Source organism: Zalophus californianus, chromosome 6 (genome assembly GCF_009762305.2).
Source record: "Zalophus californianus isolate mZalCal1 chromosome 6, mZalCal1.pri.v2, whole genome shotgun sequence".
Lineage (NCBI taxonomy): Eukaryota > Metazoa > Chordata > Mammalia > Carnivora > Otariidae > Zalophus > Zalophus californianus.
Window position 1 is genome coordinate 84,636,147 of NC_045600.1, and position 14,044 is coordinate 84,650,190.

Below are 14,044 nucleotides of genomic sequence, written 5' to 3' on the forward strand. Positions count from 1 at the left end.
TCCCATCCATGGGGAGCTGCCACAGCCGCAGTGGCTGCTGCTTACCTCGGGGCTCAGCTTCCGAGGGCAGTGCTTGCATTCAGCCACATCTAGTGGGCACACAAAGATAAAACCCTTCTTAAAACTATTTTGGTTCCCAGGCATTCAGCACTTCTGAATTTGCTACAGTATCAAATGGATTTAAAGGACAAAGTCCTTCGAAAATGAAGAGATTGTGGAAGGAAGGTTCAGTTGCCAAAACCTGTGAAAGGAGCAACTGGGCGGAGAGGTGGGAGGGAAGGCGCCGGGACCAGGTGGCGACGGAGGGATCCTTCTGTGCTGCTGGCCACCAGGAAGGACTGTCCCCCCGGCTTTCCTAAGGTGCCGCAGCAGGCCCCCTTGGCCCAGAGAACCTGACGCTTCCTTGGGTCGGCCTCTTTTGACAGCTGTGCACTTTTCCCCCAGGAAATACACATGGAGGGACAGACAGAAGTTTTGCAAGACATTTCCAGAGGGTTCCCGGAGTACCATCTCCTTCTTCCAACACAGCCTGAACCTCTCTGTCTGCGCTGCTGATGCAGTAAGACCATGAATTTTACAGGCGCAAACTCCATGCACATTATCAAGGTGGTGCTTTTTAGTCAAAAATCAATGGATCAGTCAGTCAGAGACACACAAAATACTTCGGAGCCAAACCACATACCCCAGCCCTAACGAAACAAGCCTAACAGGAGCTGCCCTGCCATCTAGTTGGTTAGAGAGTAGCTAGTGAGTGGAGACTTTGCATATTAACCTTGGAGTTGTACAGAAGTCACTACTATTGGCAAGGGGTTAACAGGGCCCCAGACTCTGACACGATGGGACATTTAGGCATTGCCAAGTGGCCAGGCCATTAGTAGAGCTCTACCCTGTCAGTGCCTACCTTCAAGCCCACCTGGGACTGTGCCGCCTGCTAAAGGAAAGGGCCAGGTGAAAATAACTAGACAGGAAGCCCTTGATAAAGAAAACAGTTTATTTTAAAAAGCTCTAATGTTCTGCCCTGTGCTCGGCCCCCGGACGGAGCTACGGCTGAGAGTTAGTACCTGCCCGGGGCTGAAGGCAGAGAAGGTGCAGGGTCAAAGCTGGGTTTCCGGAGGGGCAGCCCCCCCCCCACTCACGTATTGTGCATTTTTAAGGAGATGGCAGGCGGTCCAGCTCCTGGTGGTAAGATAATGTCAACTCCCAAGATTCATGTTTTAACTTTACCCACAGGTTAAGCAGAAGTCATTTGCCTCTGTCATGATTTCCAAACCACAAAGTTTTAAGGGACACTGGGGTAGCAGCAAATGGGGCTCAAGTCCTGTGTTGTCAAGCCCACGCGTGTCATTTAATAATCCAAGTAATAAATGCCAACTCTTCTGCTCCAGGACTGGAGTCTCTAGGCTTTGCCATCATAATCCTGAATCAGGCGAACTCTCCTTCCTCTAGGACTTGGGTGGTGAGCCTGCAGTCGGTGGGATGCCAGGCAGCCCCACACTTCCTTCACACATGAGCAGGAGGCCTGACTACAGACTTAGCTACTCCTTCCTCAGCAAGGGTCAGCAGTGAGCACTCAGTGGGGGGGCGTGGGGGCCTCCTCCTGAGGCCGGGGTTCTGGTCAGACACCCAAGATAAGACTGCTCCCCAGCCCTAGCTCTGGGCCAGCACAGTTCCCCGGTTTGTTTGCACCAGCTCACAAGCTCTTAGCTGGGGTTCTGGCATGTGAGGCTCAGCTAGAAACAGGTGGAACAGTGTCGCTAATTCTTCGGAGAAGTCCTGGAATAAGCAGAAAGATGACAGACAACACTGACTGATACATAATTCTGGACGGTACATCCTTTCTATTAAGTCAATCCCCAGTATCAAGCCCTAGCTAACCAGTGAGTAGACAACCTTATTTTTTCCCACCTGCCTTCTACACTGAAATGGATGTGACCCTTTTCCCATGAGTACTCTGGGATGCTCAAGTTCCAGCAGGGACAGCGAAATCTGACAGCGGACTCAACCATGGAGTGAGTACTTCACCACCACCATGTTTCATCTTGACAAACTGTAGGAGGTATAAATCATTCTGCCCTAGATCACAATAACTTTAAGTGCCGGCTGAGATTAAGACCTAGGTTATTCTGATTTCAAAAGCTCCTACTCACTGTGCCACGCTGCTTTCCAACTAACTACCTGCCTTCCCTCTTCCCTCCTTCCACGGACACAGTCTTTCATACAACACCCACTCAAATGTGAAAAAGGCCCTGCAGAACAGCCACGCCGTTTCAGCGTGGTCCTGAAGATACCTGACAAAATCTACTGAGATTTGGGAAGATCCTAGGAATATCTGGGCCCCAGCACTTGCCTCATTTCAGGCTAAGAGGGCACAGGACACCCGTTCTCCATCTGCGTATGAGGGTGTGAGGACTCCTTACCTTTGGCCACTGGGCGTCACGGAGGCTGCCCAGGCAGGCCTCTATCTCTGTCCGTCCCATGAGCCCTTTCTCTACCAGCTCCCGGAGCAAGAAGAGCAGCAGGTCCCACTGCAACACACACGGAGGAGGTCAGGGTGGCTAGGACCGTACGGCGACCCTGACTGACCCAAAGGACAGAACACTGCCGCGGAGGCCGCCTGGAGCCCGTGCTAGCGCGTCAGAGAAACCGGGCACCGCTGCCAGAAGCGGGGGAGTAAAGGAACCCCACCCGTGGCGGTGGGATAAGCACAGGACTGTGGAGGGCTGAGGAGCCCGACTGCCCCCGGCTCACCTCTCTTGGCCGAGTGTCCGCCAGGAGCCCCACGTTTCTTGGGCTCAGCAGCAGCTGCAGCGGAACCGGCACCTGAAAGTCGTCCTTCCACAAGGAGAGCAGCGCGTGCAGGAGCCTTCGAGCCTGCCCCCTCTCTAGCCTGCGCGGGGCCGGGGGCCCGGGGACAGGGATGTGGTCTGCCACTATGGGAAAAGAAGAAAGTCCAGCTTTAAGAGACAGAGGTAGGCTCCCCTAGCTGGCCCCTGGGAGGAAAAAGGGAACAAAACTCCATGTATCTTGCTTGTACCCGGCCCTGTGATCTGGGGGATCCAGCAAGAGCGTGATGTCATGAAAAGGAGCCATACCAAGGAGGGATGCTAAATCCACAGAGCACTTCGCCAGATGCTGCTCCGCAGGCGGGCACAGGAACTGTGGGGAAGAGGCAGGGGGACCCCGGGCATTAGTACCGTCCTTAGAACAGTGGCCCCAAGCCGATGCAGCTCCGGTTCGCGGGCACCGGACAAGGACCCCCAGCGGAGCGTCCCACCGCGGCTCACCTGGCGGCACTGCAGTGTCTGGCCCAGCTGGCCCAGGAGCTGCTCCAGATGGTCCGGAGAGACTCCCTCCTCGGGGTCCCGGGGGCCCGCAGCCAAAGACAGCACATCCTGGAGGCAGTAGGGGTGGAAGCAGAGTGAGACTGCATACCTGGCTGGCACCTAGGAGGCCACAGAGAACGTGGCCTGGGGCAGGGATCAGCCAGTGGAAAGAGGCAGAAGGAAAAGGAAGACAGGGCCCCTGGATGAAGTGGCGGGTTCAAGGTGCCTTAGACCTGGGGCTTGAGGCGGACCGCACAGCTGGGAGAAGCAACCCTGTGGACGCCAGCTGAGGAACAACATGCTGCCCGAGAGCTCAAGATGTCCCTCGTCCTGGGACAAAGGCGACCCTAGCCAATTCCCAGACAGCACCTTACTCTGCAAACATTTAGGGGAGCCGTCCTGCTCCACACGTGGTAGATTTTCTCTCTCTCCCGCTTCTCTGTTCATCTTCTTGGGAGAGTCCGGCTTCAGCAGAGAAAACCGGGAGCTACTGGCCACTTAGCCTCCTCTCCCTCCTGGATACTCTCCCTCTTTAGTCATTCCTCCTTAGCTCTAGTCCTAATCTTTGGCCCCACCAAGGAGTGAAGAGTTGAGGCTCTGCAGGCCATGACATCTCGGCCTCAACTGCTCAACTCTGCTGCTGTAGCACAGTAACAGCCCTAGACGGTTCAGAAGTGAACAAGCGTGGCTGCGTGGATCTACAATAACCAGCAGCAGGCTGGACTGGGCCCATGGGCTGTTGGCTGACCCCTACTCTAGACAGGCTCTAAATTTTCCAGATCAAGAGCAATGGTAGTTTATTCTTACCGCCTGTAACTAAATCAGCATCACCTCCCACACAGGAGAACGTTTCTGAAATCCGATCCCAAAAGCAGGTGACTGCTTAGAGACTTTCCTACCTGTTAACACCAGACAGCCCCTCGTGACCAGGCTCCCGTCGCCATCTGTGTAATACGCAGCCCCTCCCAAACTTGCCCATCTGCCCTCTTCCCCTTTTGGGTGACTCAGGTACCAGAAGTCCGAGAAGAGCAATGAGGAAAACCATTCAGTTCAGCTCCGCCCCACCGAACCCCATCCAGTCAGACGGACACCGGACTAGCTGCACGACACAGAAAGCGGCTACGTGACACACTGCGGCGGACGCAAGGAAGGAGGGAGACCAGGAAAAGAGCGGGGAGAGGGCAGAGGGGAGGGGCGCAGGGAGGAGGGGAGCTGTGTACTTTGATCTCGGAGATGAGGTGGGAGGGGAGGGGAGCATGGTGCTCACAGGCTCGGGAGCAGCCCCTCCGCTCCCCCCGGGCAGCTGCTTCGGGACCCTGGGCTCGAAGTGTGCGACTCACTGCCGCCTTCACCTCTCTCCTGATCAGTGCTGCAGGTCAAAGGGAGAACAGAAAAGGGGTCACACCACGTCAACCCATGCCCCGCACCCTTTCCAGCTGCCTGGTGTTCCATCTCCCCCAAGGGCCTCGCACTTTCTGCCAGTCCACTTTGGAACAACCTGGCCAGCCCTCCCTGGGGCCCGGACCTTACCTGTGATGTTGGCTGACAACCAAGCACAGGCTTTCTCTGTTGCAAGCCCCACAGCAATGTTCTCTGCGCTGCTTAGAACCTGTGACCCAGAAGAACTGCAGCGTCAGGGGCCCGGGGAGGCTTGGGGATGACATGAACATGTGAGGGGCACCCAATGCTGGGACTGAGCCATGGGCCCGCCTGTCACCAGCAGCCCCATGCACACCCTCGCGCACGCACGGCCCACGGCGCACCTCTCCCACACCAGACACTAGTCTGCGGGCTCTCGGCCTCCCCCCTACTTACAGCTGCCGGGGTCTCCTCCGGAAGCAGTGCCCGTATGGCCCCAGGGCTCTTCTTCTGACAGAACCTGAAAGGAGACAGACGCTGTCAGCGATGGCTAGAAATTTTAGCCTGGCTCACAGAAGGAAAGGCCAAGCGTACCCATCACCTGAGCCAGGAGGGCTCTGCCTTGGGGGGAGGTGGGGGCGGGGGAAGAGAAGCACTGTCAGCCCTGGGCCCACCCCTGATCCCCGATGCTGGGAGGAATGGGACCCCCAACCCCCCACTCTTCCAAATTCAACTTCGGACTTTGGGACCTAAAGCCCAAGATACGAGCCTACAGAGGAAGCAAAAGAACAAGGGGGGTTTGGAGAGCACATGGAATAAAGGAGAGGAGTGTGAAAAAGTCAGAAAAAGAAAAGCTGAGAGTGGGGACGAGGGTCTCTTACTCCCGCCCCCGGGTCAATGCCTGCGCCCCATGGGGGCACAGCTGGGAGCACAAGATCTCCAACAGCTGGGCTGGATCTCCCCCGTCCTGTCCCCGTGTCAGCAGCTGCTCTTGAAGAAGCGACTCTGCCTGGCGCACCAGATCTGCCACCAGCGTGGCCCTGTAGCAGGGACAGAAAGGCTTGGAGGTAGCTGAATCCGGAAGGGGCTACAAATTCAGGGAAACCTGGTCAGAACTAACTTCCAAGAACTTTAGCAGTCTGAGCCTCCCCACCATATCCTTCCCCTCAAGCTAACTTGCTTCACACTGGCAACACGAGGTCAGGAGATTTAAAGGGGGAAAATGTAAGGGAGCGAGCCTGGCACCCTCCACATCTGCCTTCCCGACCCTCTCAGCCCATGCTCACTTGATGTGTTTGACGCAGTTAGAGCCGATTCTCTCTGCCACAAACTCCACAGTCCTGCGCAGGGAAGGCGGCTGGTTGTGGAAGAAGGCTTGGGCCAGCTGTGCCTGTGCGGAGGAGGCAACAGTGTGTGAAGAGTTCCTTTTCTCTTCCCTGCCGGGCGCCCCCTGCCTCTACCGGCCCCTTACCTGCAGCCCCTGGGTGGTCCGCGGAGGCTGGGCTCCAAGGCCGGTGGTGGTGGTGGTGGGAGTGATCTTCCTCACAAAGCCCCCACTCCGCCCACTGCTGCCCGACACCCATGACGCCAGCAGTTTCCGGAGCTCTCCTGCAGCAGGGAGGCCCAACTGCTTAGTTCCAGAGCCACCCCTACCCTCCCAGGCCTCTTGGACTTTAAGTATCTGTGGAGTAAAGAGGCTGAAGCACCCGGGGAACGCCTGAGAACAACGTATTAGGGTGTCAGGCCGACGGGACGCCTGTTGGGTACTCATCAGGGGACAGACCGAGGACCGTGGGCGGCGGAGGATCAGTGTCCTCACCGATATAGGGGCAGCAGGTGTAGAGCAGGTGCTGGTCCACCACAGGCATGCCATCCTGCGGGAGAGAAGAGAGCAGAGCTAAGTAGGCAGGTTTCCCTTCCTTCCCACTGTGCCAGAAATGGGACAGTCAGGGAAGACAGTTACTCTAGGAACTCCCAGCCCGCCTGCCTCCTTTATTCCTGCCACCCCCACGGCTCTGGCCGGGCCCCAACACCTACCAGCCCATGCTCGGAAGCTACTGTAGCCACCTCCAAGGCATCCCACTGACCCTCTTCCAGAAAGAACAGGTCCTCAGGGACCGTGGGAATCTGACAAAAGATCAGGGCAGCGCAAGCACCAGTCAGCACTACAGACGCGCAACACACAGACCTTGCGGTTCCAGGAGCAAAGCAACACCATGGGGATTCCCAGACCCGCTCTAAACCTCCATCTTCTGGCCCCGACCTCGTTCAGACTCAGACCTCCCCCCACTCCCCATCTCCCACCACAGTGGCTGCCCCTCTTCCCCAATCTGGATCTTCCCTCCCTCTACCAACCTGGAAAAGCCAGCCCAGGACAGCAAGCAGCAGCAACTTGTTCAGGAAACACATCTCCCCTTCGCTTTCCTTTGACAAGACCAAGCTCCTAACGGGTACATTTGTGCCAAGAAAGAAATGGAATGGAGTGAAAGACAGCTATCACTGGGAAAGTAATTCTCAAAAGCAGACCAAAAGGGGACGGCTGTCGTGCAGGCGAGCAGGATCTCCTCACTGCCCTTTCCCAGATCTGTACTCCCTCTCAGCGCGGCCACAGGAGGAATAAAAAAGGGCCAAAGTGCAAGGACCCGCGCGGTCTGCTGAGGACCCCACCCTGCATCTCCGCTGGGGGTCGGCCTCGGCCCAGGAAGCACAGGCCCCCGGCCCTCCTCACTGACAGCAGCCTCAGCAGCTCTCCCACGCCCCCCGGCTCCAGCCCTGCCCTCGCTGCACTCACCGGTGTAGGTGCAGCAGGACAGTGAAGATGCTGCGGTAATAGTCCAGCAGGGGCACGATGTGGTCGGCGAGGGAAAGGAATTCCACCAGCCAGGGCACAGTGAGCACGGCTCGGCGGGCCCGCAGCCCCTGCTGCAGCAGAGCCCGCACGTCCAGGGCAGGGGGCACCTGGCGGGGCAGGGCTCGGTCAGGGGGCGAGGCCAGGGGCTGGACATGCCCTCCAACTCCAGGGCTCTGGGGCCCCTCCCAGCCCTCCTTACCAGAGCCCCCATTCACCTGGCTCCTCAGGGCCAGAATGGAGTCCTGGAGCTCACGGGTCGGGGGTGGCTCGGGCCCCCGGTACGGCAGGAAAGCCACAAAGCCCAGGAATTTAGCCAGAAGCCTCAGGCTGAGCAGCACCACGGCAAACTGCCTCCGTTCACCCTGCAAGGGATCAGGGAAGTAAAAGGTCCTGAGCATTGGGCTTCTAGAATAATTGTGAATCTGTTACAAAGTTCTTGAAAACAGCCCCTCCCTCCTAGGTCAGAACCCTGTACTCTGCCTCATTCTGCTTTCTAACCTGCCAGTCCACATCTGACTCCCCGTCTTCGTCGCTAGGCTCAGGTTGGGGCAGGGCAAGGCTGTTCAGCTCCCGGATCTTCAAACTCAGACTGTCCATGAGATGCTGATTAAACTGGAAGCTAGAAAGGAGAGCAAAAAAAAAAAAAAGACACTGGCAGAGGTGTAGAAAGACCCAGAATAGAGAAGAGGTGCTGAAGACAGAAAGGCACAGTGGGGCAGAGAGGGAGGCAAAGGACCACTGAGGTTACCTACGTGGGTAAAAGAATGAGAAGGGAAACGGAGGCAGAAGTGTGAGCTGGTAGGAGCCCGGCCATGGCCCAATCCCACCCTGTTATAGTCCAGGCCAGGAGAAACAACTGTTGTCCTTCTGGAAAGACAAACCTCTCCTGGCCCCAGCCCCACTCCCTGCGAGACACAGGGGACCTTTACCTGCTGGCGCTCAGGATGAAGTCCCTGAAGAAGCCCTGACAGCCTGGGAAGGTGGGGGGTGGGCAGGGGCCCCCGCTGCTCTGAGGGGCCACGAGCCTTTCCTGTAGGCGCCGCAACCGCCCCAGCTTGTCAGCTCCAAGCATACTTAACACATCCGGAGCCTCCCCCAAGACAGTGCCCCCAGCGCCACCAGGACTCTGACACATCTGGGGCAGCGGAAAGAGGAGACAAATATAAAACCCGTAAGTTTGTCCAGAAAGAAGGACTGAACAAAATAGGGTGGAAGTAATGAACATTTAGGGAATACCAACCCCGTTATCAGGTTCCACAGATCTGTTTTTCAAGGTAGGGATAATACTGTTTTATAGGTGAAGAAGCTAAAACTGCAAGGTGAGACATTTGCCTAGGTTCCCCAGAGCTAGGGTTTGAAATCAGGCCTGAGTCGTACGCCAGTACTCTACCACAGCACAAATCGAAGGCAAGGAACTAGTGAGACGCTGAAGGCAGGCAGGGCGTACAGGGCACGTGACAGAAGGCTCTGGCTCCTCTCTGGCTGCCTGCATTTTGGCCACCCCCCCCCCCCCGCCAAGGAGCAGAACTCTGCTGTTCAAACTCCAGCCCAGGACCTGCCTGGCTGTCCGCCCCACCCCAAAGTGCCAGCCATTACTTGGCTGCCTTTATTATCTACTGTCCACTGTAATCTGCTGGGGCTATTACCTGGAGAAGTTGTTTCTGGAAAAGCCGAACAAAATGGCTATGGCTGCAGGCTGCAGAGAGCTGACCCATCATGGCTCTGAGGCATAAGAGGCAGGAACAGAATGTGAGGGAAGGAAGAAGGGGGCAGAAATCTGAGAGAACGAGCCTATCCTTGGGCCTTTCAGTCCTTTACCAGGGGCCTGAGCAGACCTCGGCCAGAGCTGGCCAGCACAAGGATATAGGAACAGGTAAGGGACACCTTCCTCAGCACCAAGATCCCTCAAGGCTAGAGATACACTTAATGCGACAAGAAATAATCCCACCCTCTCATCTTCAGTCTACACTGGGCTCCAATGAGTTTCATGACCCAAGTGGAAGGCAGATCCCTGGACAGAGGATATTCTCTCTGCACCTTAGCTAGCTGTGCAAAGTTCTCAGAACTGCTGAACTAGATGATGGAAAAAATGGAGGTTGGAAAGGGTCTAACCAGTGACTTGGGCCAAGTAATCTGGCACTCAAGCAATCTGGAGAAAGGGCTTTGCACTTATCTAAGCATTCGCCATCACGGAACAAGTCTGGGTCACGTGTGAGTGCAAGGAGCAGGCCCAGCAAATCCCTTCTGAGTAGGGGCAAAGCTGCCAGTAACTAGAGAGTAAGGGGCACAGAAGTTAACGTCTGTGGGCTAGGGGCCGGCGGGGGAGGCCGCCTCCAATCAGCCACCCGAGCACCACTAAGCTGCTCACTGCCAGAAGCGAGCGAAACAAGGTGACCAGTATGGGTGCACCTACCTGATCCTGCTGCCCAAGCCCTTCTCAAAATCCCAGCCAGGTTCCTCATGCCGATCTTCCCACTCTCGAAGCACCTCAAAAAACACGTCCCTGACAGACACAAGAACGCCTGATCAACGGAGGCACAGCCGACCTCACCGACTCGCAGCAGTGCCTTCTCTAGCTCAGAGGAATGGAGGACGGGACTACCCGCAGCCCCATTCCTGATCCTCCCCAACGTTCTCTAGGTGCTGACAGCGCTGCAGACCCAGCGGCAGCACACCACACACCTCACAGACCCCGAGGCACAGCAAAATCCGGTTCTGTCTTGCTGGAGAACCCCGTGACTAAAGTCATACACCTGTGAGAAGGCTGCCTAAGGTTGGAGGTTCCAGTCCACGGCAGGAAACAGGATGAAGGTACGTGCCCATTCTGATGGTTGGAAGGAAGGGCCCAGTGGTGCTAAACTACCACCTGTTAGTGCCAAACTCCTAGTTTCTATGAAAACAACACAGGCTGCCTATCCCAGAGAAAATGCCACCTCATTCCCTCCCAAAAGTTCCCTTTTCTTATCACCTCTGTTTTTTAAAAGTATGAAAGGCTCGGTCACTGGAGAAGTTGGCACGATTGTCTGTTTCTGGCTGAAAGGAGACAGCTTGAGCAGAGGGTGGCATCGCCAGAGAGACCTAAAATATGGCAGTGACATTAGGGACTGAAATCCTCACAGGTCATGCTCAGAAAACTTCACCCCCGCCTTCCTGCCCAGAGTCAGCCCACGTGACACTAGAGTGGTGTGCGCCGGGCTGCCTGAAGCATGAGGCTGGGAAAGGTCAGGTCAGGGCTAGGTAGGGTCCCTACCTTGGCAACACTGCCCTCATAGGCAGCTCGGAGGCGGCCTTGCAGAGCCGGTGAGAAGCACAGCAGCCGCTCGTTCTCAGCCAACAGCTTCAAGGTCCCTTTGTCCAGGTAGGAAAGAACCCTACAGGGACAAGAGCACGTATGGCTGAGAATGGGATGCGCGGCAAATAGGGAGCCGGCACCTGCACACCACAGAGAACATTATCTGGAACGTGCAGCAGGTATATAAGGCAAAGTCATGGGCCGAGGGTTTAAGATGCCGGAGGCAAGGGGGCAGGAAAGAGACCTATGGAGCAGGGAAACAGACAAGAACCCAAAGGGCAGAAGCCAAGGCCACAGGGGGGCAATTTGATTCTTTCAGGACTTAAATTCATAGCCTTGACACAGAATGACAGGCTACGTGTAGGAAAAGGCCCAGGGTCAGTGCACCTGTGTGAAGCACAAGCACTTACCCCAAGTGGCCAGAGAAGCAAATGGACAATGGGAATAAGGCTTAAATGCCTCAGCTGGGGAAACTCACTGAAACTGATGCTCCAGAACCTGCACTGCAAAGAAGACACAATCATGGACATTCTGGAACAGTGGGCTTTCCAGGGAATCTAGAAGGATAGTACCAAGCTGTCAGTTAAGAATTGTTTCATCTCCAGCCCTCATTTCCCAAAAAGAGGCTTGCCCACTGACCTGGTGCTCCTGGAGTTGGTTCAAGGTCACTGTCCTTGGTGGCCACCATCCTCCGAGCAGTAAGGAGTTGAAGGACGAAGAAAAGCTCCAAGAAGAGGTTTGGTACCAGGTTCTCTGGATAGAAAAAGAAACCCCTGGGTGTCAGGCACCATTTGGAATCCCAGCCCGCAGGTCCGCAAGCATCTCCACTCCAGCACCCTTTGCTCTCACCCACCGGCAATGCATGAAGAGTAGACGAGGGCTATCCGCTCCAGGCGCTGGCGGGAAGACACTCTGGCAGGGTCAGCAGGTTCAGCTGTGAGGTTTCCTGTCCGGCTGGGGAGGGGAGACCCCGATTCTGAGGTGGGACAGGCGGCGGTCGGTGACTGCTGCAGCTGCTTAGAGCTATGGGGACAGAGAGATGTCAAGAGCAGTTCCCCTAGCTTCCCCCGCACAAGCCACACTCTGGTTCCTCCAGAGCAGATGTCCACAGCCCAGGAAACAGACCCAGGGCTCCCTGCGGGCAAACCAATCTCAGGGAAGAGCCCTTCAGATCCCCCAGTGGGAGGAAGATGACCACCCAGGGAGTGGCCAGGTCATACCGCTCCTTCCTGAGCATCTCCCGCTCCTCTTGCAGACTTCTGCACCCTGGGGGAAGGCCATGGCCCCAAGGGCTAGTGTCCGGGACTGAGGGTTGGGAACTGGGGACACAGTTGATTGGGGGTGAGGTGAAGCAGGTCTTGGGCTTGGAGAGTGACCGCTCTTCGCTCACCGGAGTTGGGTTGATCCGGCGTGAAGGCTTCGTCCTGCTAAGTAGCCACAGGTTTTTCTCAAATTCCCATCTTCAAACATGTACTCCTCACCACCTCCAGGGCGGGGGGGCCCCTTGCGAAACGCCGTTCTCACTACTGTGGTCATCTCACCCCCAACCTTCTGGCCATTCCCACGCTCGGGTGCGGAGCGCCCGGCCCTAATTTCCTGACTCCCCTCGCACAGCCTTCGTGCCCACCCCACTCGTGGGGGAGGGCTGATTCTCACCCTGCAGGGCCCGGGGGAACCGAGCCTACGGGAGGGAACTCCTCCAGGTTGCTGAGGTTTGGCGGATCAGAGCGCGCGAGGCTGGGGCTGCCGGGGCTGCCAGAGCCTCTGGGCCTCCGGCCCCCGGCCCAAGGCTGACTCTCTCCGCCGACCCCCTCCTCCAGGCCCCCGGGGCCGCGGCCTCCCCGCTCGCGGCCCGGCCCCGGGCCCCGCCTCCTGCCCCCGCGGCGGGCCGAAGGGGCCTCGGCGGCGGCGGCGCTCGAAGGCTCGGTCGGGGGGAAGAGCTGGCTGCGCGCCCCGCGGCCGCCCCGCGGCGGGCCCCCCGGCCTCCCTGGCAGAGCTGCCGAGGAGCCCGGGGCCTTGGCGGGGGTTGGAGGGCCCTGCGGGAGGACGCGGCTGCTCTGCTCCCTCAGGAAGTTGAGCAGGAACGGCACGAATTCCTTCCGCAGTGGCCGGAGGGAGCCCAGCGCGGCCGCCTCCCCGGGGTCATCCTGAGGGAGAAGCGGCGAGGGACGAGAGGGTCAGCGGCCAGCCCGGCGCCACGAGCAGCCGGGACCGCAGTGCGCGTTGAGGCGGGCGGCCCGGGCAGCGGCCCCTAGCTGGAGCGCACTCGGCCCGGGCTGACAGCCAGGCACCCGAGAGAAAAGGGACCGGAGGGGTCGTATCTCCCGCGGAAAGCAGACTCGGGTCAGGCCCGGGGGTGTGCAGGCGCTGTTACCTCCGAACTCTGGGCGCTGCGCGCGATCCACCGCACGGCCTCGGCGACCGACACCTCCTCTCGCAGCAGCGCCTCCAAAACGGCCGCCATCCCGGTCGGGGCGCTTGAAGGCGATTGCGCAGGCGCCGGCGCGCCACGGGCGGCCTGGGAGGGGCGGGGCCGGCCCGCGGAGCGACCGTTGGGCCGCGGGGCGGGGGGCGGGGCGGAGGGGCGGAGCCCGGGCTTCCCCAGGCTAAGGGTCCGCTCAGTCCTCGGGTCAAGGCCTCGGCTTGCTCCGCGACTCCGGACCACAGGCCCGTGGCCCGCCAAGTACGGCCGCACCGCGGTCGACGAGGCCCAGCTCCGGCTGCCCGGGTCCGCGGGGCGACCTGCGGGGCCTCGAGGACATGACTGGGGAAACCGAGGGCACGGGAGAGCTGCTGGACGGTAAAGGTGAACAGCTGTTGGGAAAGACACCTGCCTTATCTTCTGCGATAAGGACACCCTTTTCTTTCAAGAGTTTAAGCTTTTTTTTTTTTTTAAGCTTTTTCATTTATTAGAGCACAGAGGGAGAGTGAGAGTGAGAAGCAGACTCCCCGCCGACCAGGGAGCCCGGCTCTGGGCTGGATGCCGACTCTGGGCTGGATCCCAGGACCCCGAGATCATGAGCTGAGCCAAAGGCAGACGCTTAGCTGACTGAGCCACCCAGGCGCCCAAGAGTTTAAGTTTTCTCTGTTCAACCGTCACCACCCTAAAGAAGTTAGGATAAAATTAGCCTAACTTCATTTGACCTTGTCTTTCTCAAAGGCTGAGTTTTCTATGCCCTGGCTCATGGGCACCCACTGGTTTTCCAGCAGCCACCATCA

At 57.9% G+C, this 14,044-nt stretch overlaps 1 protein-coding gene across 5 annotated transcripts; it reads right to left on the reverse strand.

Annotated features, from left to right (window-relative positions):
* Positions 1-977: 977 nt before the first annotated feature.
* CDAN1 (codanin 1) lies at positions 978-13,335 on the reverse strand. Of its 5 annotated transcripts, none has more exons than XM_027571840.1 (28): positions 13,200-13,335; positions 12,482-12,972; positions 12,046-12,249; positions 11,679-11,848; positions 11,465-11,578; positions 11,304-11,382; positions 10,784-10,904; positions 10,502-10,611; positions 9,947-10,036; positions 9,180-9,255; positions 8,463-8,668; positions 8,032-8,152; positions 7,749-7,895; positions 7,474-7,640; positions 7,038-7,125; positions 6,720-6,809; positions 6,502-6,556; positions 6,154-6,290; positions 5,969-6,072; positions 5,564-5,722; positions 5,139-5,202; positions 4,854-4,932; positions 4,544-4,692; positions 3,285-3,392; positions 3,093-3,156; positions 2,749-2,930; positions 2,418-2,525; positions 978-1,773 (listed from the first exon to the last, which is right to left on the reverse strand). In XM_027571840.1, exons 1-28 carry the CDS (start codon positions 13,287-13,289, stop codon positions 1,648-1,650), a joined length of 3,699 nt encoding a protein of 1,232 aa, XP_027427641.1. In that variant the 5' UTR covers positions 13,290-13,335; the 3' UTR covers positions 978-1,647. The 5 variants fall into 5 exon arrangements, 4 of the variants coding, with proteins under 4 accessions (XP_027427641.1, XP_027427640.1, XP_027427642.1 ...); XM_027571839.1 differs by having other exon boundaries at positions 12,046-12,252; XM_027571841.1 differs by having other exon boundaries at positions 2,749-2,954; positions 3,035-3,156; positions 12,046-12,252.
* Between the last annotated feature and the right edge of the window lie 709 nt (positions 13,336-14,044).